The sequence below is a fragment of the Vigna angularis genome, chromosome 1 (genome assembly GCF_016808095.1).
Source record: "Vigna angularis cultivar LongXiaoDou No.4 chromosome 1, ASM1680809v1, whole genome shotgun sequence".
In the NCBI taxonomy this organism is placed as follows: domain Eukaryota; kingdom Viridiplantae; phylum Streptophyta; class Magnoliopsida; order Fabales; family Fabaceae; genus Vigna; species Vigna angularis.
This window is the reverse complement of record NC_068970.1, coordinates 21,174,775-21,198,408: the sequence shown is the minus strand read 5'-3', so window position 1 is coordinate 21,198,408 and position 23,634 is coordinate 21,174,775. Positions and strand designations below refer to the sequence as shown.

General features: G+C 33.3%; 3 protein-coding genes across 11 annotated transcripts; all 3 read right to left on the bottom strand.

Annotated features, from left to right (window-relative positions):
- Positions 1-435: 435 nt before the first annotated feature.
- Positions 436-8,020, bottom strand: LOC108328096 (folate transporter 1, chloroplastic). Of its 4 annotated transcripts, none has more exons than XM_052872021.1 (11): positions 7,708-8,020; positions 7,544-7,620; positions 6,455-6,531; positions 5,912-6,005; positions 5,067-5,160; positions 3,592-3,665; positions 1,643-1,753; positions 1,005-1,103; positions 891-911; positions 721-788; positions 436-586 (listed from the first exon to the last, which is right to left on the bottom strand). In XM_052872021.1, the coding sequence occupies exons 1-11, from the start codon at positions 7,721-7,723 to the stop codon at positions 454-456; spliced, it is 864 nt and encodes a 287-aa protein (XP_052727981.1). In that variant the 5' UTR covers positions 7,724-8,020; the 3' UTR covers positions 436-453. The 4 variants fall into 4 exon arrangements, with proteins under 4 accessions (XP_052727981.1, XP_017417419.1, XP_017417640.1 ...); XM_017561930.2 differs by having other exon boundaries at positions 7,700-8,013; XM_017562151.2 differs by lacking the exon at positions 3,592-3,665 and adding an exon at positions 4,044-4,117 and having other exon boundaries at positions 1,032-1,103; positions 7,700-8,012.
- A 6,490-nt stretch (positions 8,021-14,510) lies between these two features.
- LOC108323846 (uncharacterized) lies at positions 14,511-17,896 on the bottom strand. Of its 6 annotated transcripts, none has more exons than XR_008248786.1 (3): positions 17,082-17,896; positions 15,725-15,829; positions 14,511-14,938 (listed from the first exon to the last, which is right to left on the bottom strand). XR_008248786.1 is itself a non-coding variant. In XM_017556628.2 (2 exons), the coding sequence occupies exon 1, from the start codon at positions 17,677-17,679 to the stop codon at positions 17,086-17,088; it is 594 nt and encodes a 197-aa protein (XP_017412117.1). In that variant the 5' UTR covers positions 17,680-17,896; the 3' UTR covers positions 14,511-14,938; positions 17,082-17,085. The 6 variants fall into 6 exon arrangements, 4 of the variants coding, with proteins under 4 accessions (XP_017412117.1, XP_017412116.1, XP_017412118.1 ...); XR_008248785.1 differs by lacking the exon at positions 14,511-14,938 and adding an exon at positions 15,100-15,400; XM_017556628.2 differs by lacking the exon at positions 15,725-15,829.
- A 672-nt stretch (positions 17,897-18,568) lies between these two features.
- Positions 18,569-20,584, bottom strand: LOC108334230 (peroxidase 72). The gene is made up of 4 exons (XM_017569963.2): positions 20,199-20,584; positions 19,738-19,929; positions 19,397-19,562; positions 18,569-19,201 (listed from the first exon to the last, which is right to left on the bottom strand). The coding sequence occupies exons 1-4, from the start codon at positions 20,421-20,423 to the stop codon at positions 18,789-18,791; spliced, it is 996 nt and encodes a 331-aa protein (XP_017425452.1). The 5' UTR covers positions 20,424-20,584; the 3' UTR covers positions 18,569-18,788.
- Positions 20,585-23,634: the final 3,050 nt, after the last annotated feature.

The following is a 23,634-nucleotide window of genomic DNA, read 5'->3' as shown; positions in this document are numbered from 1 at the left end:
ATTTATATAATTTTTATAATCGAATATAAAACAGAAATTCAATTCTTAATATATAAACAAAATAAACATTTAAACTATTTATTTATTATTATTATTATTTAGTTTTACACATCACGCATAATCTCGTATTGGTCTGCACAGACACACATGTATATTAGGTCTTAATCTTATAAATATATTGCATAATATTTTTAGATTAACTTAAGTTATTCTTACGCTTATTATTATTATTATATTATTATTATTATATTATTATTATTATTATATTATTATTATTATTATTATTTTAAGCAGTTATCAAAGAATTAAAAAATAAAGGCTATAAATATATATCCATTTATTAATTATTTTTTATGTAAATAAATTTTGGTTCTGTTTATTTTATCAATCAATTTTTTGGTAACCATGTTAAAGACCAAGAAGAGGAAAAAACCATGAAGGAAAATGAAAAACTCAGTCATTCCTTGTAGTCGGTTTAAGCAATTTTAGAACGTTTTCATACACAATAAATGTTATTGAAGAAGCAGGAGCATTCTTCAACAGGTTTGCGGTAATTCCTCTGTAATAACCTCGGATACCTTCAAATCTGCAAGAACAGAACAAAATATATAAAGGCAAGAAAAATAGTTCAATTTGAAATTATCAAGTTTCTCCGGTGCATAGTTGTCAATAGAGAGATGTAAACTAAATCTGGGTGAGCTTTAATGTGTAGTTATGTACCGTGCAGTTTCTTTCACAACATGCCAAGTGTCCATATATCTTGGAACACCATCACCACTAGGCCGTTGCTGCAGAGTCAGGAATTTCAGAACAACTCAGAGAAAGATGCAGTGATGCACAGTTAATAGAATGGAAACACACAATGTATCTTTGAAAGGACAAAGCAGTACCTGCAATCGGGCTCGCATAACCTGAAAGAAAGAGGGTGAAAGAATGCCTCATAAGAAAGCAACTTCATCAATTACTGAAATATCAATTTCAAGGACTATATAAGATATACCTACTTTAAAAGAGGGGACAGACAGTTGTACCTGAAATGGATAAGTTAGCAGTATCGCAGCAAGTTTTGATGTTGCTCCAAGAACAGCATAATCAACAGAATTCTGGGAAAAATAATACAAGGTAAAAACATTTCAACTGTAAGCGTTGGATAAGAAGAATGTTTAATTGTTTATAACACAAAATCAATGGCAATCATTTGTAAACATTAGATAACAGTAAGTTAAGAGTACGAGGCTCAGACATATCTTATAAAGCTATAAACTTGAAACAAATAAAATGTAGGATATGCATAAAGCTACATTTCTCCATTTAAATGTCCCTGAATACTACATAGCCATTTGAAAATGGTGAATAAAAGCTGAGGTAACTAATATCAGCTAAAATATAGTAAAACCAAAAAAGTATACAATCAAGTCAAAATTATAGATCCCCTACTGACGTGCAGGAACTATCAGAGTCATGATCCATGACACGCATCATTTTGCTCTACCCAACTACCAGCCATGACAATAGAAGAATGACTTAGAGAGCAATGCATGTGATTAGAAAGGTCATTCATCAAAATAATCATTTGAAAAATGTAAATAGTCCAATGCATGTGAGCTCCAGAGTTAAATGGATCCAAGGTCCTCTAACTTACCAGCAATTTATCTGGGTTTTGATTATGTACTGTACTTCTCTTACTCTTAAAATCAACAATAACTTTACGTAGTTCCTCATATGCTGTGAACTGAATAGCACCATGAGAAACCTGTTGAGGCATAATGAAAAGCTGATAAGTATGATCTTAAGACTTTTGTCAATACTTGATATAACTGAAATAGGCATCGGAATTTTAAAATTGGCTTTCCACGCCCTAGAGTAAAGTAGCAACCTAACAATGGTTTTAGTGAATATAACTAAAAAACTTAAGCAAAAAGTTATCATAAGCTAAAGCTTTAATATAATTAGTTTTCAGATACAAATGCATGGAACTTTGTTATTACTAATATCCTGGTAAGGAAAGAGTAAACAAATTTAAATAAATATGCAATCCACCCAATGAATTAGATTTAATGACAAGCAGATTCGTCGTTTACTTTTAAGCTTAACACTATTCTATTACCATGTTATCGCTGGTAATGAAGTGAAATTTTCTAAATTTAGGAATTTTAAGAAAAAAATTCCAATCTCAAATAATTTAGAGGAATGGTCAACATATAGTTAAAACAAGAATTTCCTTCACGTGGTTAAAAGCTATTTAGTTAAATGTTTCTAAGTTGTACATATTTTGGATAACGATTCCCAAAATAAAATTTGCTCAAAATTTCATGATGATATTGTATTCTGAAAAGTAAGGTTTTGGTGTATACTAAATTACACCAAATTTAGGAGAATTTTAATATAAAGTTTGAAAATAAAATGTACACAACCTGAAATTTGGGGTAGTTGCAACTTCTCACCTTAAACTTTTAAACTGTCAGAAACATCCCAACAGATCCCTTCGTCCTACTGCCACTAAGTAACACAGAATGTTTGTCATGCGATGATCACCTACCATGATCACCAAAATACATTGGCACTGGCATTATACTTAAACATAACAAGCATATATTAAATGTCATTGGGAAAAAAAATTCAGGAAGTGAGTTTTGTACCCTTTTATTTTAATTGTACTTTTGGTCCCTAAAGAATATTGTCAATATTGCTTTATCAAATCCTCAACCCACTAATCTCTTCATAGCTCCAAAGTTCAACAAACTTTAGAAAAATTGCATCCACTCTCAAGATTACATACCTTAAGTTTCCATGAATCTACAGGTAAAATAATAATTCTAATTTCACTCATGATTTGTACTTGAATAATTCCCACCTGACTGCTACACAACAAGGGAAAAAGGGTAGAAGGACAATGGGAATTTTGTGAAGAAATTTTTAATCGTGTCCTCGCATAGAATATGTGTGAAAGATGATACAGCAAATCATTTGCTGATAAGTTAATGATCATGTAGCAATCACACAATAAACACATCCTTAGTAACTTACCAGCAATTTAATGGAAGGATCTGGGATCCGTTGTGATGTTTTTAATATTGTATAATAGTAGGAAGCACCCATACCTCTACAGAATATTGTGTTAGCATATGAGACAGATTCCAGACATTTGTCAGACACTTGTCAATTATATTGCAATTAAACTATATTTTGATTTAAACACTTCTTGGACACAGTTTGCGTGCAAGTAGAGTGTGTATGGTGATACCTATTCGTGACTAAACACTTACTTAACACAACTATAAGAAAAAAAGTAAAATGAAATAATATAATCAACTTAATTTATAAATATTAAATGGCTCATAATTTTTTGTGAGGTTTCTTTTTTTTTTGTGTGTGTGTGTGTGTCCCCATGTCCTATACTTCAGTCATTAGACATGTCAAGTCCCATGTCATGTACGGTGTCCTTGTCAAGTTGGTTATCAAAATAATGTTAATTGGAGATTCAGAGTTCATAGGGGCCAGTTGCAAAGGAGTAGTGTTCATGTTAAATTTACAACTAAAAATTTGAAGTGCCAAGATTGACAGTAAAGAAAACAAGAGCCAGCAACATACCAGAAACAGGCTGGGAACAATCCCTTTGTAAAATGCACTAAATCCTTCTTCCCTCAGTATGGTCTTAAAGGCATCTGAAATTGCATTTTAAAATACAATTTCACAACTAGTTAGTAAATCATATATTGATGAATATAACCACAATAGACAAAACATGCTAACATATATAGTGATCATGAGACCGTCACATGCCAAAAAACATAGTAACCCACAGTTATCAAAAGGAAGCATCAATAATAGTTTCTGATAGTCTTTGGGGTTTGGCAGATAAAAGTGTTCTTAGTGGCTAGTTGCAAACGACACAATGTTGAATATAGTTTGGAGAACAAAGACCTAGACTTTTTTTAGATTGTTTACCTTTACGTAAGCACAACCCATGCATTATACTTAATTTGATTAAAATTTTAAGTTCTGAGATTGATGGGTAAAATAACAAAGAACCAGCATCATACCAGAAATAGACCAGGAACAATCCCTCTGTAAAGTGCACTAAATCCTTCCTCCCTCATTATGGTTCTAAATGCATCTGATATTTAATTTTTACAGATAAAGATTTTCATGACTGGTTAGCAATTTATATTGTGAAGAACATAACTATAATAAACAAAATGGCACAGTGACTATAATGTTTTAGGTAGTTGAGTGAAACATAACCATCCTTGTCCACAGATCAAAAAAGAAAAAGCAAAGTCAACTTATGCACCTAACTCTCACATCTTGATCATTCTTTTCCTTTCTTAAAATAAGTGAAATCATCTATATAATATATACAAATTAAGGTTGAAAATTAATTCTTTAACTAGTCTCAGAATTATAGTAAGTTACTCAGCAAAAATATAGTTTTCTTTTCTTTTTCTGTACAGCAGTAGTATAGGCATAACTGTCGCTATAGTAGTATGATGGTCTCTCTATCTTCTTAACTAATTCTAATTTAGATTTATTATAGTTAGTTAGAGCTCCATATACTTGATTGTATTCAGTTAGGTTTGTGACAAATTAGTTAGCTAAATATAATAGATTGATTGCAGTCAGTTACTCTTGGGTTACCAATTAGTTTTACATGGAATCTAAATCTCTTATTCATTCTGTGTCTCAACCTTAATAAACATCGTCCAAGACAATGCAATAAAACAAATAGGATGAAAGAACATGCTTAATACTAGTTACTAATGAATAACTGAATACACATAATAGAAATATAGAATTGGTCATGATTCCAAGACCATTTTTGGGTGACAGAGATAGATGCTCTCTGTCAAATACTTATCAAATTCAACTTTTAGATACTAATTTCAAAAAGAATTTAGAGTAAGGTGACTAAGATTAAGAATAGTCTAATGTAAAAGATAATAATTAAACTATGTATTATAGCTAACATCTAGAGTCAAAGCACAAATAATATGAATGCTGTAAAATCTAAAATCCCAAGGTAAAAAGTTAAAATAATAAAGTTAATTTTAAGATGGAGAGCTGACCATAAATCCCAGAGTATGGTCGTGTCTGATGAAGTGGAGTTTGAAGCTGCAATCTCGTTTTTACTAGCCAGACAGGATTTGTGCACAAGGAAACCTGCAAAGGAAATGGAAACAAAATTAACAAGATTTAGTTGAAATCCCATCCCACACAAATATGTGCCACAATAATTTTGGCAGGCTTTGAAATCCTAATCATACAACTCTGCAAGCTACACAAGATCACGATGGATAAGAAACTTGAAAACTTGTGCTTTAGTTCCATCATCACAAAAAGTTCAAAGAGTAATTTTTACTAGCAAATTCACCAAATACAGTTTACCTAAAGTACTTCATTGTGGTTTTTATTCCTCCAAAGTGAATCTAAATTGACGGGATCACTTTAGAAAGTCTTAGAATGTGAGTTTTAAGCCTAAGTCATCTTCACAAAATCAAAAGTAACGTTTGCATATACATATATATATATATATATATATTATAATTTGGTCGGTCTCGAGTCGAACATGGAGAAAAGTAATATATCCATCATCAAGAAAGAAAATAAAGGGAATAGATTTAAATGATTTCATATTTTATTATATTTACATGTATTTTATCACAATCTCAATTGTTGATTTTCAAATCAATGGCCATATCATCTCCCCTTTCCTTTTAAAGTGAATCACTTGCTTTGGATATGACAAATTTCTTCAATGTATCACATTTCATCTCTCATACAGCCCAGTAGTGACAAAATTTACAAAGCAAAACCTAAGGGGCAACAAAATTCAAGCAGTGTTGTACAACACACTCATCTAGAGTCATATATGTGGCTTTCTATTCATAAGATTGGGATTTTTCTCACTTACCAAACCTCCTGCTTCAGCAGCTGAGGCAAGATGAAGACCTGGGCTCAACTTCCCCTCCCTGTTCCTTGCATATCTTTGTTTGGCTTTGTCATAACTGCAATATAAAAAAAAGGTTTGGTACACTGACTTTGGTCTTCTAGGAAAGCAAGCAGATGGACCAGTAACCACTTAATGATAATAATTAATCACTCAATTCTGGCAGGTAAAAATTTAAGACAGGGAGGATAATCCTTTGGCAGGATATATAAATTGAATTTACAGAAGTTGTTTAGTGTTAAATGAAACTACTATTAACTGTAACTAAGAGATATTGACATACTGATTTCGTGGGTGAGTACGAGAGTGATTTTCAAACTTGTTTAAAAAAGTTAAAATTTAACTCGAGAGAATGCATATTTGTTGCACAAACAACAGGACTTGGACACCCAAAAGCCAGTCATCCTATATAATATCATTCTCTCCTAGATGTCAGACATAAAAATGATCAGATAAAACAAAAAATTTGACTTCAATCAAATTATTGCAGATTGAATTAGTACTTACAAAAAGAAATATAAACCCCACGAAATGGTAGACCCAAGAACCCCCGGAAGAAAGCCTGCATATAAGCCTCTTAATCCCTGCAGGATGCAGCATGGCATATAAGTAACACATTCATAGTTACACAAAGTACTTAAAGCAAAAAGTTTCTCCCCTATAGCAATTTTGCCATACCAAACCAATGAATAATATGTGGATGGAAGAACATTGAGCCTTACTATTGGTCTTAACTGCAAGTGCAACAGTGATCATATTTGTGAAAGTAAGACCATGGACAAGATGAAAGATGACGTCTAATGACAAAAGCAACCATCCATTAACCAAAAACATTGACTCATGATTCCCCCACCCCCACAACCACCTTGCCTGTTGGGCCAAAAGTGGGCAACAAACAACCTTGCCACGTACTGCCTCTGTTGCACTTTATATGGCATTTAAAGTTTTTTGATAAAAGTATTAAGAATGCAATGGGCAACAACCTTGTCAAGCTTCTCATCACTCGTCATCGAAGACCAGAAACCATAATGCTGAGTTCATCACATTTGCAGATGAAAATACTTACAACACAGTCTTTTATTAATTAAAATGATTGGAAATTTCAAAATCTTAAGGATCTCACATCCTTTTTAATGATAATTTCGCAATTTCCTACAAAATTCAATCAATTAAAGAGAAAGTGTTCGATGGAGTGAGTTACAAGTACTCCTCTTGTCAGATTTATTAGTGCTGAACATCTTCTGAAACTACCTAGGAAGGGAGTAAAGACGTCATGTAATTCAATACATTCTAACAACTCTATACCTAGAAGGTTCGGCAATCATTCTATCAGGATACTTTTCTTTCTTAAGGAATAAGGACATACGAAAATCATAACAAGTGGCATACTTCACGAACCACGATATGCTAGCAAAAGCCATGAGCTCAAACAAATGACTTAGGGCAATCTCCTTATGTATATAGTGAACAGCGAAAATATAAGTTCATTGAACAGCGAAAATTGAATCTTTGATTGACAATTAAAGAAGAACGTTGATAATTGAACCCTTAGTTATTAAAAAAACATAGACATTGGTGGATTAAGAAATGACAAACCTCGGAGCGAGCAATGGTGAAAACGGCGTGTGCAGTGTTCTTGTAACTGGGAAGATGCGAGACTCGACCGTCGTTAACTGCAGAATCAAACAAAGCGTCTTAGAAAAGAAAGCACGAAAGATCAGAAATCTTCAGTTATACGAGAAGAGAGAAAACCTTGGAACCTAGTTCGAACAACATCAAGGGGGTGCATAACAGCGACGGTGGCGAATCCAGCAGCGGCGCCGGCAGTGGCGTTCTCCCACTGCCATTGGTGGCGCTTAGACGCTTCCGCTGACATATATATGATATAACATGGGAAGATTCAGATTCAGAGTTGAACTGATTTCAACGTTAAATTCGAAATGGAGATCGTATGAATGGCACAGAAGTGTCGTTTGATTTTGTCTATTACCCTAAAGAATAATATTGTGTCTACTTAGTCATTTCCCCTCAAGTTTTTCATTTTCTGTATAGCATTTAGACCACATTTCCAACGTGTGTAGGAAGAACACACTCACTAAATCGATAATTCACAATAACAGTAACAACAGTGATTAGACAAAAACGCACCTCATTTAAATATGTCATAGTGAAAGATAATACAAAATATTAATCTTCGATAATATACTCCAAGTGAAAAAAGGTATTTTAATTTTGTTAAAAAAAAATAAAGGTTTAATACATCATTTGGTTTCAATTTGTAGAGGTTTGGTTCAAAGTGATCATACCTTTTAAAAAAGTTCAATAAAGCCCCATATTTCGTTAAAAAATGTTCAATTCGATCATTTTCACTCACACAGTTAAAAACGGTACAAATGCTGCAGTTTGATGAATAGGTGGCTGAAAGAATTAAATGCAGAGAGAAACGTAAATGGTTGTTTGAATAATTAAATGCAGAGAGAGAAACGTAAATGGCTTTATCACCCAATATACTATTCGACCCTATATCACCCAACAATACACCAGTTTTATACACCCACCTCCAAATCTCATCTTATATCATCCTATATACTATTACACTCAATAATAACTCAAAAATGATATAATTTTCGAAACCCATAAAACTAGATATTTCACTGTTAGGACGACATCAATATAACTAACTTATTAACAACAAAACTGTGACCATTAGATAACATCTGCACCTTTTTCATCAATCTTTATATCTTCAAAGAAAATTCCTTTAGTTTCCCTAGACCTATTTTATATACCTAAAATTTAAAATATGCACAACGAAAACCTTGGCATATAACCCTTCACCATTCTTATAATTCACCTATGCAACCCCAGAATATTATTTGCATACTTTACCTATCAACAAGGGACGTAGCAGCACATGCACAACAACAATTTCATGCACTTGGTATAAACCATATCATGATTTCCCTCCCAAGATAGGTACCACGAAAACCATTAAATGTCAATATCAAGAACCCCTTCTAGCTCTCTGGATTCCAACGTCTACACTATATAGGAAGAAAATATAATATTTTTCTTCATCTTACCGTGGCCCCCACATGCATTGAAACTCTTCACTTGCAAAAAGAAAACATGCACTCTATAGAAATTTTTGAACAATAAATATATGTTTTCATGGTATCAACTCGTAGTATAATATCTGAGAAATATATACTCTTTGTATTTTTTCTGGATTACTTTCCAAAACACACAAATACACAGACAACACTTTAAACTCTCAAACTTACACAACATACAACTCATAAAGTACAACCCATTTTCTCTCTTTCTCTCACGGTGATGCACAACTCACAAACAAACACATGACTCAATAATACATGCAGCAACTCCACTTTTTCTCTGGTTTCTCATGGTGGTGAACCTTTCTCTCTTTCTCACACAAATATTTAAAGTTTACCCAACACACTCATGTGATGACAGTACATTACTCCACATTTATACTACTTTCATACATTTAATACCCATCAAACATTCAATGCAATTACAAAATAATAATTTATTATACCCATAAACCCATGTTGGTATCTCTATTGAGAACACAACCCATCACCAATGCACTCTATTGTCATATTTCACTCATACAACACGTTAACACTTCCTACTCTTATTAACATTCTTAACCTAGCCAACCTACGACTACCCTCCGAAGATTCACGATATGCACTTTTCCTTTACTACAAAATCACATGAACTGTAATCCTTCAACTCGTGCATTCATATTCTGGGAATAACATCCCAAACCATTTTTTTTCCTTAGCAACCCACAACCTTCCAATTGGGTATACTATCTATCCACATAGTTTCTCAAGATTAACAAGTTTCAAAAGAAACACATCATGCTCAATCAATACATCAAAAAGTTAACTCCCCTTACTTGGGTTTTCCAGTGAATTCTTTAAAGGCCCCTTGGTTCCTAGAAAATCCTGTGACTGCAACAAAGGCCCCTGCACAACTCCTTGGTACTCACAATCTTCTCCCTATTACTCATTACGCTCATGGTGGAGGACAAAAAGTGGTGGTTTCTCTCTTGCGCACTCTCTCGAGTTGTTCTAGAATGTAACTTAGGGTTGCTTCTTATTTCGCACACAAGTCGCCGGAGGCCGCGCATTCTTCCTCCCCCGCTGTTGTCGTCGTTGAGATACCCAGCTAGTGGCTCCCCCACGCTCCCGGGTCTCGCCGGATTCCCTCCAATACCCACAAGATTCTCATTTAAGATTTGTGGAGCTTATAATATGATGGCAAAACTTCCCAGGAAGTTGTTGGAAACGTGAGTTATCTGCTCTGCGGTCATTGTTATGTGAAGAGGGTTAATCCAAAGGTGAGGATTATTGAGGTGGAGCCCTCTGATGCAAATGCAATGACGTTGTCATTTCATCATGATCAGAGAGTGATTTTGGACCAGGTTGGAGGATTTGCAGATGGTGTGGCTGTTGAGATTTGCACCTAACATATCATTTTAATTTTTTTTAAATATTTACACAGTGCAACCTCTTCAAACGTGCCACGTATTCATAACGTCACATTACACCGTTATGTTTTTAACGGTGTGAGCAAAAAGGACCGGATTGAATATTTTTTAACGAAATATGGGGCCTTACTGAACTTTTTTAAAAGGTAGGATCACTTTGAACCAAATCCCTAAAAGTAGAGACCAAATGATGTATTAAACCAAAAATAAAACATAATCATATTTGTTCGCATACAATAGTCTTACATCATTTAAAAAAATAAATTTTTTTAAAACAGTTTAAATATTATTTATTTCTTCTACATTTTGATACATCTTTTGAAATAAAATCATAAAAAGGTTTCAGGTTGCAAAACAAACCATACTTTAAATATATTGAAAAACATCCTTCAAAATTAATTTTCTTATTTTCTAGTAATTTCTTAAAATTAATTGGCATAATTTTCTTATATTATCAATAATGAGAAATAGGCACAGTATATTTTTTACGAAAAAAAAAACTAATAATGATTGCATAGAAAGTATGAAAATGCTTTATGTAACATCTAAAAAATACAGTATAAATCATATAAGAGAATAATCACATATTAATAATATGATAGATCAGTCCTACAAAAGTTTGAAAGTACAGTTATAGCCGAACGGCCTTACAAAATACTACAGAATTTAAAACTTTACAAATTCTACCGCCTAAAACGAATGATTTCCAAAATGCCAATAACGAACGGTTCTACGGAATATAAGTAGCAATAATAACCGAACGTTCCTAAGGTTCGACCTTCACTTCCACCTCTTCCAGTGCTTCTTCCAACAACTCTTCCCCTTCTGCTCACATCCACACGGATGATCGTTTCAACAGGACCAACAACCGAACGTACAACACAGACAAGATAATGAATAGGGTAAGCTTATGTAATTTAATTGATTCAATAAAACATACAATTTTCTTGATTAAATCAAACAACAACCAAATCATAATTCATACATCATGGCATGCAAAGACCGACCACTTGACTCTGACTGTCTGGACTGTATGAATCCTGTGTAGCTACGACGTTTGTGCACCCGGGTGATGTAGTAACTGGGATACCCTCAACAGCTGCCACCCGAGGTTAATCCGTTTCGTCCAAGTTAACACATGGCTGAAAAGGGTTGGCTGGAAGTGGTTGATTGGTTCTGGCATGGTGGCTTGCAGAAGGGTTGGCTGTGAATGGGTACTGGGGAGAGAAAAAGAGAGAGAGAAAAAGAGAAAAAGAGAAAAAGAAAGAGAGAAAAAGATGGCAACAACAACAGAAGAAAGAGAAAAAAAATGCAGCCAGGTCAGCACGGAGTTAACTCTGTTTATGTTAATTTAACGGAGAGGACTTCATTTATACAATTTTTACAACTTTAGGACTCAATAGATTCATTTTTAAAACCGGGTATTAAACAGAAATTCACCTCTTAACATAGGGACGAAGTAAGCATTTAAGCCTAATATTATTGATGGTATAGACATGGAAAAAACTCATTGATCATGATAAAAAACAGTTAAATATTTAATTAATCTAAATAGGTCAATAATCATGTTTAAAGAGAATTAGACTTTGATTAGGCTAATTATAATAAAAAAATTCATAAAGAAAATTATAAATATAGATCAAAGTTATGATTGTTGAGACTTTTACTGCGTATTTATTATAATATTAATTATTTTACGAATCAAACTTGAATTGATTTTAACATTGGATGGAGAACAACTTATCCAAACATAAAGAGAATAACATCAGAACATAAAGAAATTATTTTAAGTGGACACTCAGACCCTACATTTGAAACAATTTGAATTTCAATATTCTTAAATATTTTTATCTTACAATCAATTATGTTTTTTTCTTCATAATATAATATGATCCTATCATGTCACTAAAATAACCAAAGACGATCTTAAAATATATTGTTGTGGAAATTGATGGGTACAATGTTTGGATGAAGCATGTTCGATGAGTACAACATTTAGATGTTCACTTGATCATTTGAGTCAAGCATTGGATGAAAAATCAAATGATTCACATCTCCAATACCTATTTTAAATTAGATTTATCAAAGATAAAATACAAAGTGTTCTTGTAAAACAAAGATAACATTGATGATGTTTTCTCTATCGTTTGTATCTCACTCAATGCCTCATGCTCTCCAAGATTTCCTCTTCTGTCGATCGATCCGTTCAATCGGTTATCTATCAAAGACACTCCAATGATCAAGTCAATGTTCAATTCAGTTAAGGCAAATTACAATAATTGTAATAGATTTCTAAGTATCAAATGTCAAAACCTTTTTTGTCAGAGTTTTCCCCCATCCCAACTTGCTTTTTGAAATTTCTCAACTCCTTCACTTGCATAAACTTTGTTGCTATCGATCCTGGTCTTAATGAGATGTCATGTGGTGCATGGCCACTTTGTGACTCAAGTTTCTAATTTTGAGGGTTGCCTTCCTCTACCGGAACATAAAGGCCCAAAGGGATTCCCCTTTTCCTGCCTGATATTTGATGGACGTCAATAAATGTGGCCTTCTAGTAGTGATTTGTGCTCCAAAATTTTCTCTAATTATGGCAAAACAATAAATGAAATTGACTGACAAACGGGTAAACCATCATAATGTTGCTCCTTTTAAAGACATTGGGAAAGCCTTACACAAGATGGAATCATTAGACGTATACAATGCCATATGTGTTACAAACATACTAATATGGTCATGTAGGTACGACAACCTATCATACTTGTCAAACGTTAATATCTTCCATGGTCCGACAACGGGGCATCCATAATTCCTATGGTGAAGGGGTGCATTCATTCATATCCATGATGGTTGTGGCAGACGAATTATAGTCTCTATTGGGCTTATCACTCCCTACCTGAATCGTCCGCTCTTGTTCTGCATGTCGTATCTATAGTGGTTGTGGCAGACAAATTATAATATCTATTGATCTCATCACTTCCTCCCTAGATCGCCATCTCTTGCTCTACATGAGGTTGTTTGGTTGGCTTTGATTGGGTTGGAGTTGACGTTGTGGAGCCTTTGATATTTATATGTTGTCTTATTAATATGTTTTCCTCGTGCAAAGCTTGTAGATCTTTGCACTCTTCTTCACGTCTCTCCTTTATCTCTTTCATATCCTTATTTATTCTTTTAATTATCTCCATCTGGTCCACATGCTGCTCTTCAAACACTTCTCCAAATTAATTGTAAAAGGATCATAATATTTTAACAACATTTTTTAACAACTTTTTGATAATAGATTATGTGTCACTATTTTATTGATCCATATATTTAAAAGGGACTAATCACAAGCCACCACATAGATTGTTGTAAAAAAGTTGTCAAAAAAATTGTTAAAAAGACATTTTCCATTATAAAATTTATCTTTCTTTAAAATTAGACAACCAATACTTGATTAACTTTTTTATTCATAAATTATTCTCAAATATTTTAAATATTCCAACAATTTTAATCAAAAAAAATTTTAATCCATAAAATTGAAATTTATTTCTTATTCTAAATTTTGATATATTTTTATCTCCAAACTTTAAAAATAAATATATATAATAATTTTAATTTAATTACATTAATTTTTTTTAACATATTAAATAATATTCTAAATTGGTATTTAAATAGTTAAAACACCATTTAATATGTAAAAGAAAAAAACTCAATACCATTGGATGTATTAATTTATGTTTAAAATTTGAATACAAAAATGTATTAAAATTTAAGACAGAAAAATTATAAATTAACTTTTAAGTTTAGATAGTAAAAACATTTAATTATTAAAAATAAGACTAGTAACTGAGTATCTGGTTGGTTGTATAAGATATTCAAAATGTAGGCTTGGCCATACAACAGAATTTGCCTTTCCTCAAACGTTGGTTCCGTATTTAGGTCTTGTTTCTCGTGGCCTTGGATTCAATTCTCTCATAAGTCACTTTGCTCGATGTCATTGTTAGGTTGAAACCAAAAATAAAAGCCAACTGTATACAATGATTTCGGTAAACCAAGATAAGCACACACGAAATTGACCACACTACTTTATTGACAGTTTCTTTCTTGGCAAGAAATTAAAATTCAAGGTAGCAATACGCCAGAAAAAACAGAAATTATTATTAATACGGTAAATAAACTGGAAGTCCAACCTCAGCACCACTCTTGGGAGCCAGAAGGCGTCTTTCAACCACCAATCGAGATAAGAGCTTCGTATAAGAGACTATCGAACTCATTCTTATTGCTTAGCTTTCCTCCTTGATAAACTATTCTGATTTACCACCCATGCAATTATGCACGTATAGGATTTAACAGTAGTGAGGAGCAATTCGCACATAGAAAAACTCTAGTTATTTCGGGGAGAAAGTTTCCTTCAAGAGTCAAATATTGTGACCCACAGCATATGCACTTTGCGTAAGAGCAAACAGGTGGAAGGGATGTATCAAAACCTCACAAGGAGATAAAAAATAAAGTCAATACCACAAACCGTTACACTGTACACAACCAATAGATAGCAATTCTACTTGTCCATTACACATGATTGCGCGGTCATGGTAGTTCAGTTGAAAATCAATTGGATCTAGAACTTCAACATCAAGTAGCATGTATATGTTGGCTCAAAAATGATTCCATTGTCATAAACCAATTCTACAACATTGGTTAAGAAATGATAAAAAAAAATTCAAGGTAAAATGTGCCTTATGTAAAGCAGAAATCAATAAAAAAAAAAGGCAGTGAGGTGGCAGCATACTGTGCTCTGCAAAGTTTTCAAATACAAGGGATAGCATTGTAACAACGCATTAATTGACTCCCATCACCTGCCGATAACTTGAATGTGAGGAATAAGCTGCGACACTTGATCGAAGCAAAAAATACTCTAACCCATGTTTTGTACGTCATCTTGTCTTTTCCTAGGCAAGTCCAAATAGTAAGTACTAATTAGAAATTGAGATTGCCAAAAATCTCTTATGGTAGCGTTGAAACCAAAATTATACACAACATAACACTATTCCCCATTTTCAGGACATACACCTCACTTTATGTTGTCACAGTTTCCCATATATAATTCATCGCGCTAGGCAAAATTAGTTGTCTATTAATAATCTCATAGAAGTTCAACCTTCCAATACTTACTCTTACCTTTAAAATAAAATCCATACCATTTGCAACAATCCTTTTATCATTAGAAAGAGTGTATGAGAAAACAGACAACGGTTAGCAATTTGCTTACGTACAGTAATTTGTCTAAAGGAGGGATAAGTAATCCCATTGAACCTAGTAGCTTCAAACTTTGGTTGTTGTTAAGACCACGGCTGGAAAAATTTCTTTTTCTTTGCTCCCTACAAATGGCCATGTGGATAACTCACTACATCAAATCTCAACCATTAAAAAAAGAGCTACTTAAGTTACTCTAAAATTATTTGTATCTACTCAGGATGCTTGCTTTGAGGTATATAAGTACATTCCCAAGTATGCTATTCTTGGATCAACTAAAATACATGTTTGGTTAGAATTTAATATTTATGGAAATACTATTTTCATAATTTAAATAATAGTAAAAAGATAAAAGGGGAAGTGGAAATGAGAGATACCAAATGTTATGGTTGGGTTATATAATAACAACATCCCAATCCGTAATCATGACATGGAAAATAAAGTCAAATCTGAGAATGACACATCAATGGCAATTGAATCAACAAGCCCAAAAAAATATCTTTAAAGCTTATGAAGAACACAGGAATGTCATATTCCTAAGTTCACATTTCGAGGAATAATGTTACATAACATGGACCGATCACACCTCGCAGTGCGTTATCATGCTCTAATTGTTCAATTAAACGTAGATATCCCACTTGGGCTGACAAATAGCCAGGCAGATGACTCAGTTGGTATAAACAAGTTCTCTAGATAAGCCTCATCCTCAGGTATTATTCCTGCTTGGTTTAGCGATAGTTTCAAATGTCATCACGCCAAATTCCCAAACCCAAGTAAAAGCTATTTCCTGTAGCTTCTCATTTTCAACACCCGTCGTCAGCTTGGAAAGCACAACCAAAGATACACTTGGTCTTCTCTAATTTTACAAGCCGAAAACTTTCTAATTCTTAATTAAATAATGGAATTTCTAGCAACCCACCAGCCCCAGAACAAAATGTCATGAAAAACAACTAACAAATTGGTGGGCAAAAAGATTTTAAACTGCATTAGCGACACGCGAGACCCAGCTTGAGGCCAAAACTCCATAGTGCTTTGCATGGGAAGAGTTCCATAAAAGTATCTCATTGTGCTGGTTGAAATAAAAAATTGAGTGATACATGCTCTATTTAGAGCTTATTGAACTAGTAACTAATGACCAAAAATACTAACCAATCTCTACTTTAACAACTAACTCACAACCTACGCCGGGAAAATGACCAAAATCACTACAAAAGCGGCTTATGGGGTCTGAACTATGGTGGCAATATAGTTGTGGAAACTTCCAAAACTATGAAAACCACGCGAGCAACATGTAAAAACATGAAAGCACACTCCCCAGCCACCCTAAACAAAACACATGATCCTACAAGAACAAAGCTAATCAGCAACATTTCATACCTCATTATTCCATGGAAACCTTTGCGCCAACCGCCTTCATCTTGGCAATGATACTCTCAGCCTCTTCTTTCGTGACTCCTGTCTTCAACACCGCAGGCACCTTCTCCACCAAATCCTTAGCTTCCTTCAACCCCAAACTCGTGAAGGTCCTCACCTCCTTAATCACCTTGATCTTCCCCGCCGCATCGAAACCCTCAAGCTTCAAATCAAACGCCGTCTTCTCCGCCACCTTCACCTCTCCACCCTCTACGCCGCCGCCACTCTTTGACGCACCCCTCGGCAAGCCCCGCACCTCCATTCCCGGCATCATCAGCATCATGATCGGAAGCTCGTTGACACCGCGCTTTTCGCGCATCACCTCCACCAGGTCCATCACTTCAAGTAATGTCAGTCCCATCACTTCGTCTACGATCGCCGATACCTTCTCCGAAGTGTGCGACTGCGACGCGACGCAGTAGCCACGCGCGTAGGAAGGTCGTGGTAGGGGTTGCGCGTTGGGTAAGATCGAGATCCGCGCGGAAGCGAGGGGAGGGTTTTGATGTGGAGTTAGGGTTTGAAGGAGATGGGATACGTGTTTGAAGCGGGAATAGAACTTCATTGTTAATGGTTGTTGAGGAAGTTAGTGGTAAGTTTTGTTTCTCAACATCGCATTGAATTGGATGAGGGAATTGAAGAAGCTGTTGGAGTGTAACGGTCAGTCAGTGTGATGAGATGAGAGTGGTGACAGGGTCTCTGTCTTCCGCCTAAACCCTACACGAAGACGACGCTTATCTGTTTTACGAATTTGCCCCCTCCGTTCACACTGAAATGGAAAGTGATCGAATAACTACCCTCGAGTTTGGGCTTGGTTGGGCCGGCCTGGTTTCATTTCGGTGATGGCTCCATCTTCCTGCACTCCTTGATTGCCCATGCACCCTCCATAGACAAAGACGAAAATACTCTTAGGAAAACTTCATGAATTATGATATTTTGAGACACATTACATCCATTTCATTTTATACATAAAATAGTGATATAAAAAGTGATTTTTTATATTTATAAAGAAAATAAAAATAAATAAATAAAATGAATGTAAAAAAAAAAAATTATGTTTGACAAACACGGAAACACTAATAAGATTCTTGGTGTTAGCAAGAACATGTAAAAGGTGATTTAAGTATATCTTTTTGTTCATACAAGGATTGCTATATTTTGTTGTGCCAATATGAATAATAGTCATACCTGATAGTTACCTATTTTAACAGCATCATTGCCATTATATGGAGTCTTCTTGGTGAAGGTTTTGTTGTCGATGGTAATATGATGAATTCACTAATGAACGTTAACAGTGTCACATTTTAATAACTAATAAAAATTAAAATCAACAAAATACAATTTCAAGTTTTAAAAATATGTAAAAGTTAATTAAAAATTTGTGAAAGTATGAAGATCTAAAATTTAAATTTGATTACAATGTTGCAGTGTGATTTCTCCCCTCAAACAGTCAGTACCGAAAAATAAGACCTTTATAAATGAATTGGAATACACAAATTTCGTGCACACAAAAGTAATACAAAAAGCCTAAACCCCAGTGGAAAAACAATGACAAGGAGTCATGATGAATTCAACTTTTATTTTTCTGAGCAGAAACAAAACGAACATAAATTAAATGTTGTCACATATGCATGACTATAACATGTTTGATAGTATGCAGCAATGATTGCTTCTTCAAGCGTTGATCTTCCGGCAGTTCTCTCTGATCTCTCCCCTTGAATTTGTCAGAGGAGATATGTTCCCCATCTTGATCATGGACTTGGCGAACTGTTCAAAGAAAATGTCATTACTTTCAGCATAGGACTTCACTAGTTCAGCTGATTCTTGGTCTGTGAGAAGGATTTGGTCAGAACTCAAGAGACCCTTGTAAGCCAAAAGGTTCTTGAAGTAGGTGTTGTCAAATTTATATGGGGTGGCATAGTCTAGGAAGAACAGGTTCTGGTCACCCCCAGATCTTGGACACCTATTGCGCAATGCAGCAGCATAGTATTGGTCAAGAGTGGAATCTGGCTTGCCATTGCCACTGATTTGGCTATAGAGTCTTTGCCTGAAGGTGGTGCATCTGGCATTTCCTATGGTATGACCCCCTATAGCAATTGCATAAAACTTGTTTAGAAAAGGAAGTATATCAGATAAATTTAACTCAGGTTGGTGCATGCTGACATGGGGATAGCAGAACATCAACAATGAAGTGTTATCTCAGTATTGCCATCAAAATTTACCTATGTACAGATTTGATCACAAAGACCAGAAACATGCAAGTTTGAGTTTAAGGAATATACCAGATAGAGCAACTAGATCAACAAGGTCAAGTCCATGAAGCCGGAATTTTGTAAGAATGGTCTGAAATGTGTTATTTGGGGCTGGAATGTTGTTGTTGGAGCCACTTATGCTTGCATCTCTAGAGTCCCTTCTTCCTAAAGGTACTTCCCAGCTTGGTCCACCACTCTGTACATGTATGAAAGGGATAGTGAATCAGGTTTGATAAAAATGGGAAAGTCAGGTTAAAAGATCAGAAAATGTTTTTATTTTTATTCCCTGATTTCTCTTTCTAAAATGTAAAGAAAACAACAACATTTTCCTGAAACCAAATCACCATGAGAGAGGGTAGTGAGGTTCTTACAAGAACAACTGAATCTCTTGCAGCTAGAGTCAAGATGTCAGCACAAGAAACTGTAGAAGGGCATTCTCTCTCTAATGCAGCTTTAATTGCATCAATGACTTCAAATCCTCTGGCTGAATTACGGTTTGGGTTTGATCCCTTCTCACTGATGATGCTCTCACTGCTATCTAACAGCAACGAAGCATCACAACCCTGCAACATACCTTGGCACTAAGAATTTGAAAAAGCATCTGGATATATACATATAACATAAGTATATGTTTAATGAGACTTAGAAGAACAACATCACATAATAATTTAACTATATTTACCCATTAGGATTAAGAACTGACATATAATTATGATACTGATAAATGCTAATGATGCGAAGCTTTTGTCATATACAACTAACTTGTATAGTGTTAACAGGATTAATATATAGTTCCTAATAGTAATCTTGTTAAAAAAAAGAAGGGAAAGACCTTGACAAAGCAATCATGGAAATGAAGCCTGAGAATAGAAGCTGGCAATCGGGGTTGCTGTTGAACATACTTGGCAAGGATGGACTTGACGATATTCTGAGCTTGTGGGCATGAATAGTCATAAAACTGAGGGTAGAGTTTACCCTCTTGGTAGTAGTTACAGAAACACAAGGGAGCAAAGGCTAGCAAAGAAAGAAGCAAGAAAAAGCTCATGGAAGTGGCCATTGTTGTTTATTTCAATATAACTTCAAGCTACAAGAAAAATAGAAAGTGGTTGAAGGGAAGTAAGTTGTCAAACTCTGGCTGCATTGCATGGTGCTGTGATGGGGAATGGTATTTATAGAAAAGAAAGATGGTGAAAAATTACTGCATTACAAAAAAGAGATGGGAGGAAGGAACGAAAAAGTTGGAGTTGGTAGCTAACCAATTTTCATATCCTTAGAGACAAGGGAGGAAGAATGGAGTTAGTAGCTTTTCAATAAAATATATTTAACTAGTCTGAACGATTCAAATATTGTCAAAATTTATAATGCCATAATTTATGCTATTTATATTTTAAGTAATTTAACTTTATTACAAAATTAGTTTATAAGTTTATATAGTGTAACTTTGACTTATTTTTAGTTGATAGTTTGACGTGAAATTTTTAATATATTTTTTTATACGAAAACAGGTTTATCTTAAACATGAAACTAAATATTAATGAATATTTCGATAATAAATTTAACAAACAACTAATCTTGAAAAAATAGATTTTAGATGATTCTTATATTAAAGAGTAAATTTTAAACTTAATTCAATTTATAACTTATAAATTTGTTTTATATCTAATAAATATAGAATCTTAAATATCTTTTGAGAATAATCTATTGCTATATATATCACATTTCTATTGGATTAATATTGTAAGGAGCACGAGAGAGTTTGTAGTTGGCATGCTTAGTAATCACTTGAACCTATATTTATGTAAGCAAATAGTGTGAAAGCTTAAGATCTAAGGTAACACAGTTAAAGAAAAAAGCAAACATGCTTGACATAGAAATAGCATAAGTTTTTGAGCCTGTTCCTGCGGCAATGTTATCGTATTCTTGCAGTTAAAGTCATGTTTGATTATACCTAACTTGTGGTATATCTTATTTCAAGATCTGTGAGAATTCTTTGTTATTTCACATATACACAATCTTTTGCTTTACATTAACTAAGATCAAACCTAATTGTATTTTTTAGATTAACTTTTTTCTTATTGGAAAGTGCTTGTAAATTTTATAGCATAAACACACCTTAAGGTCAAAGACTAATGCTGTTTAATGAACAAGTAAAATAAAGATGATTTAGCAGGACCTAGCTATCTGGTTCCTGTGGTGCTTCCAGATGAATACGACAATACCAAATGGCAGCTTGGTCAATCTGCAGGTTATGATCTGTGTCTTATTAGAGAGACGCCATAATTAAAGTTGACTCACCTACTAAGTTGACTTTGTAAAGTAGTTTATTTCAAGTTTTTCTATATTACAAGAAAACATTTATTAAACTGTCTTATTAACTTTCTTACGTAAGATAGATTTTGTTTATCTTAATTTGGTTGCTTCACTGATGCTAGAATTAACATTATACTTCATATTTTTTTAACCATGCTATTTTTAACTTTATTGTTAACTATTTTGCAAATATTTAAAGATGTATAAGATATATAGAAAAATGTATAATATACAACAACTGAAACTAAAAATACGATTAAAATAATTTATCTACGGATAAAAGCTACAAGATTTTAAAGTTAATTAAAAAGTATAATTATCTTAAAATGTATTTATCAACAAAAAATTATATAAAAAGTCATATGATATTTTTTTATGTTAAATTTATACCCAGATAACTTCAATAGTTAATTGTACTGAATAAGTATAAAATGAGTCAGTTAATGATATAACCCCAGTGAGATATATTTTTGAAGCTGCTCTGGTCGACCTATCATATTAGATGCGAATTCAACAATAGTTAAATTATTATGCATCTTTTGATGGGTTAGGATATACAAATAACTAAGCAAAAGTATAATAAGGTAATAGAAGATAAATTTGTGATAAAATGTGGTGAATGGAATAGGTATGGTTGGATACCAACTATGTTTTGCAGAATATAACTAGTTTAATGTTCAAGTGGGATTGTCTTCTATTGGTTTAGCATTATATGCATAGCCTTACTTACTATGAAGATAAATGTTGCCCAATGTATAGTATATTACGGTATGAGCATTCAAGAGAATAATAAGCTTGGATTATAAAGTGTGTTAGCTACAACTCTGTCCACTCTCCTTGGGTCTTTTATCATCATAAAATAACTTCAGCTACAGTTATCAAATCGAATTCATCTAAAATTATGCCCTCAGTTATTAGCAAGCTAATTCAACTTCACTCGTTCATTTTTACCATTGCAATTATCAATTCGAATGACGAAGAATACATTTACAAAAAATATTTACACTTGGTGAGATTTGTTTAGCAGCACTTTGTTAAGAGTTCATAAAGAAATCACCTTTTTAGGTTTTTCTGTAAATTTAACCAAAAAAACAGACGAAATATTTATAAGAAAAGTCTAACAAAATTTGAAAATTTTAATAATAATCATAACAAGTTAAAAAAAATTTAAACAAAAATCATACTATTCGTTATTTGTTGCATCCTCCTATTTCGTTAGGAGAGTGGCTTTACAAAACAGAATGAGTATATCTTTGTCATTATTTGATTCCATATATATATATATATATATATATATATATATATATATATATATATATATATATAGTTTAATCGTAAAATAAAAAATGTGTAAAGCTTAAATTTAGATGTATTTTATAATGTTGTAATGAATAAATAATATTAATATAAAGATAATATTACATTATATAAAATATTTTTAAATAAAAAGATTTATTAATAATGCATAATTATTTAAAAAATCGCACTTTGTAAAAACATATAAAATACAGGACTAAGTTATAACTCAAAGTATAAAATTAATTCATTTACTATAATATTAGTAATTCGTCGAAGGAAGCATACCCACCACAAAAACACACATCACCATCAGTAAGACATATTTGGGAAATAAACCGAGATCGTAAGAAAAACTTGGGAAATCAACTGAAATGAAAAATAAACTCATTTATGCATATGTTGTCTGAAGGGATTCTGATGTTGTTAAAAGAAACACTGCATTAACCAAGTATGAGTAATAATATATATGCATAATTTCTAAATTTTTAAACTAGGTAGGAAAATAGAGATAGTATAAATATATTCATTTCATCCGTGTTTCGATACTCGTTTCTATACCAATCTTCAATTTAAATCTCTAAAACATTAAGTAACTTAAACAAACTTATATTCATTATTTTTTTCTACTTAATTTCATATAATTTGAAAAAGTCTTATTT

Coding starts and splice junctions, on each gene's coding strand:
- LOC108328096 (XM_017561930.2), bottom strand. CDS start 7,823: ATGTCAGCGGAAGCGTCTAAGCGCCACCAATGGCAGTGGGAGAACGCC. Junction 5,161..5,911: donor CTGCTGAAGCAGGAGGTTTG/GTAAGTGAGAAA, acceptor TTTCCTTTGCAG/GTTTCCTTGTGCACAAATCC. Junction 587..720: donor GTTGTGAAAGAAACTGCACG/GTACATAACTAC, acceptor CTGTTCTTGCAG/ATTTGAAGGTATCCGAGGTT.
- LOC108323846 (XM_017556628.2), bottom strand. CDS start 17,679: ATGAAGTTCTATTCCCGCTTCAAACACGTATCCCATCTCCTTCAAACC.
- LOC108334230 (XM_017569963.2), bottom strand. CDS start 20,423: ATGGCCACTTCCATGAGCTTTTTCTTGCTTCTTTCTTTGCTAGCCTTT. Junction 19,563..19,737: donor CAAGAGATTCAGTTGTTCTT/GTAAGAACCTCA, acceptor ATACATGTACAG/AGTGGTGGACCAAGCTGGGA. Junction 19,202..19,396: donor TGATCTAGTTGCTCTATCTG/GTATATTCCTTA, acceptor CAATTGCTATAG/GGGGTCATACCATAGGAAAT.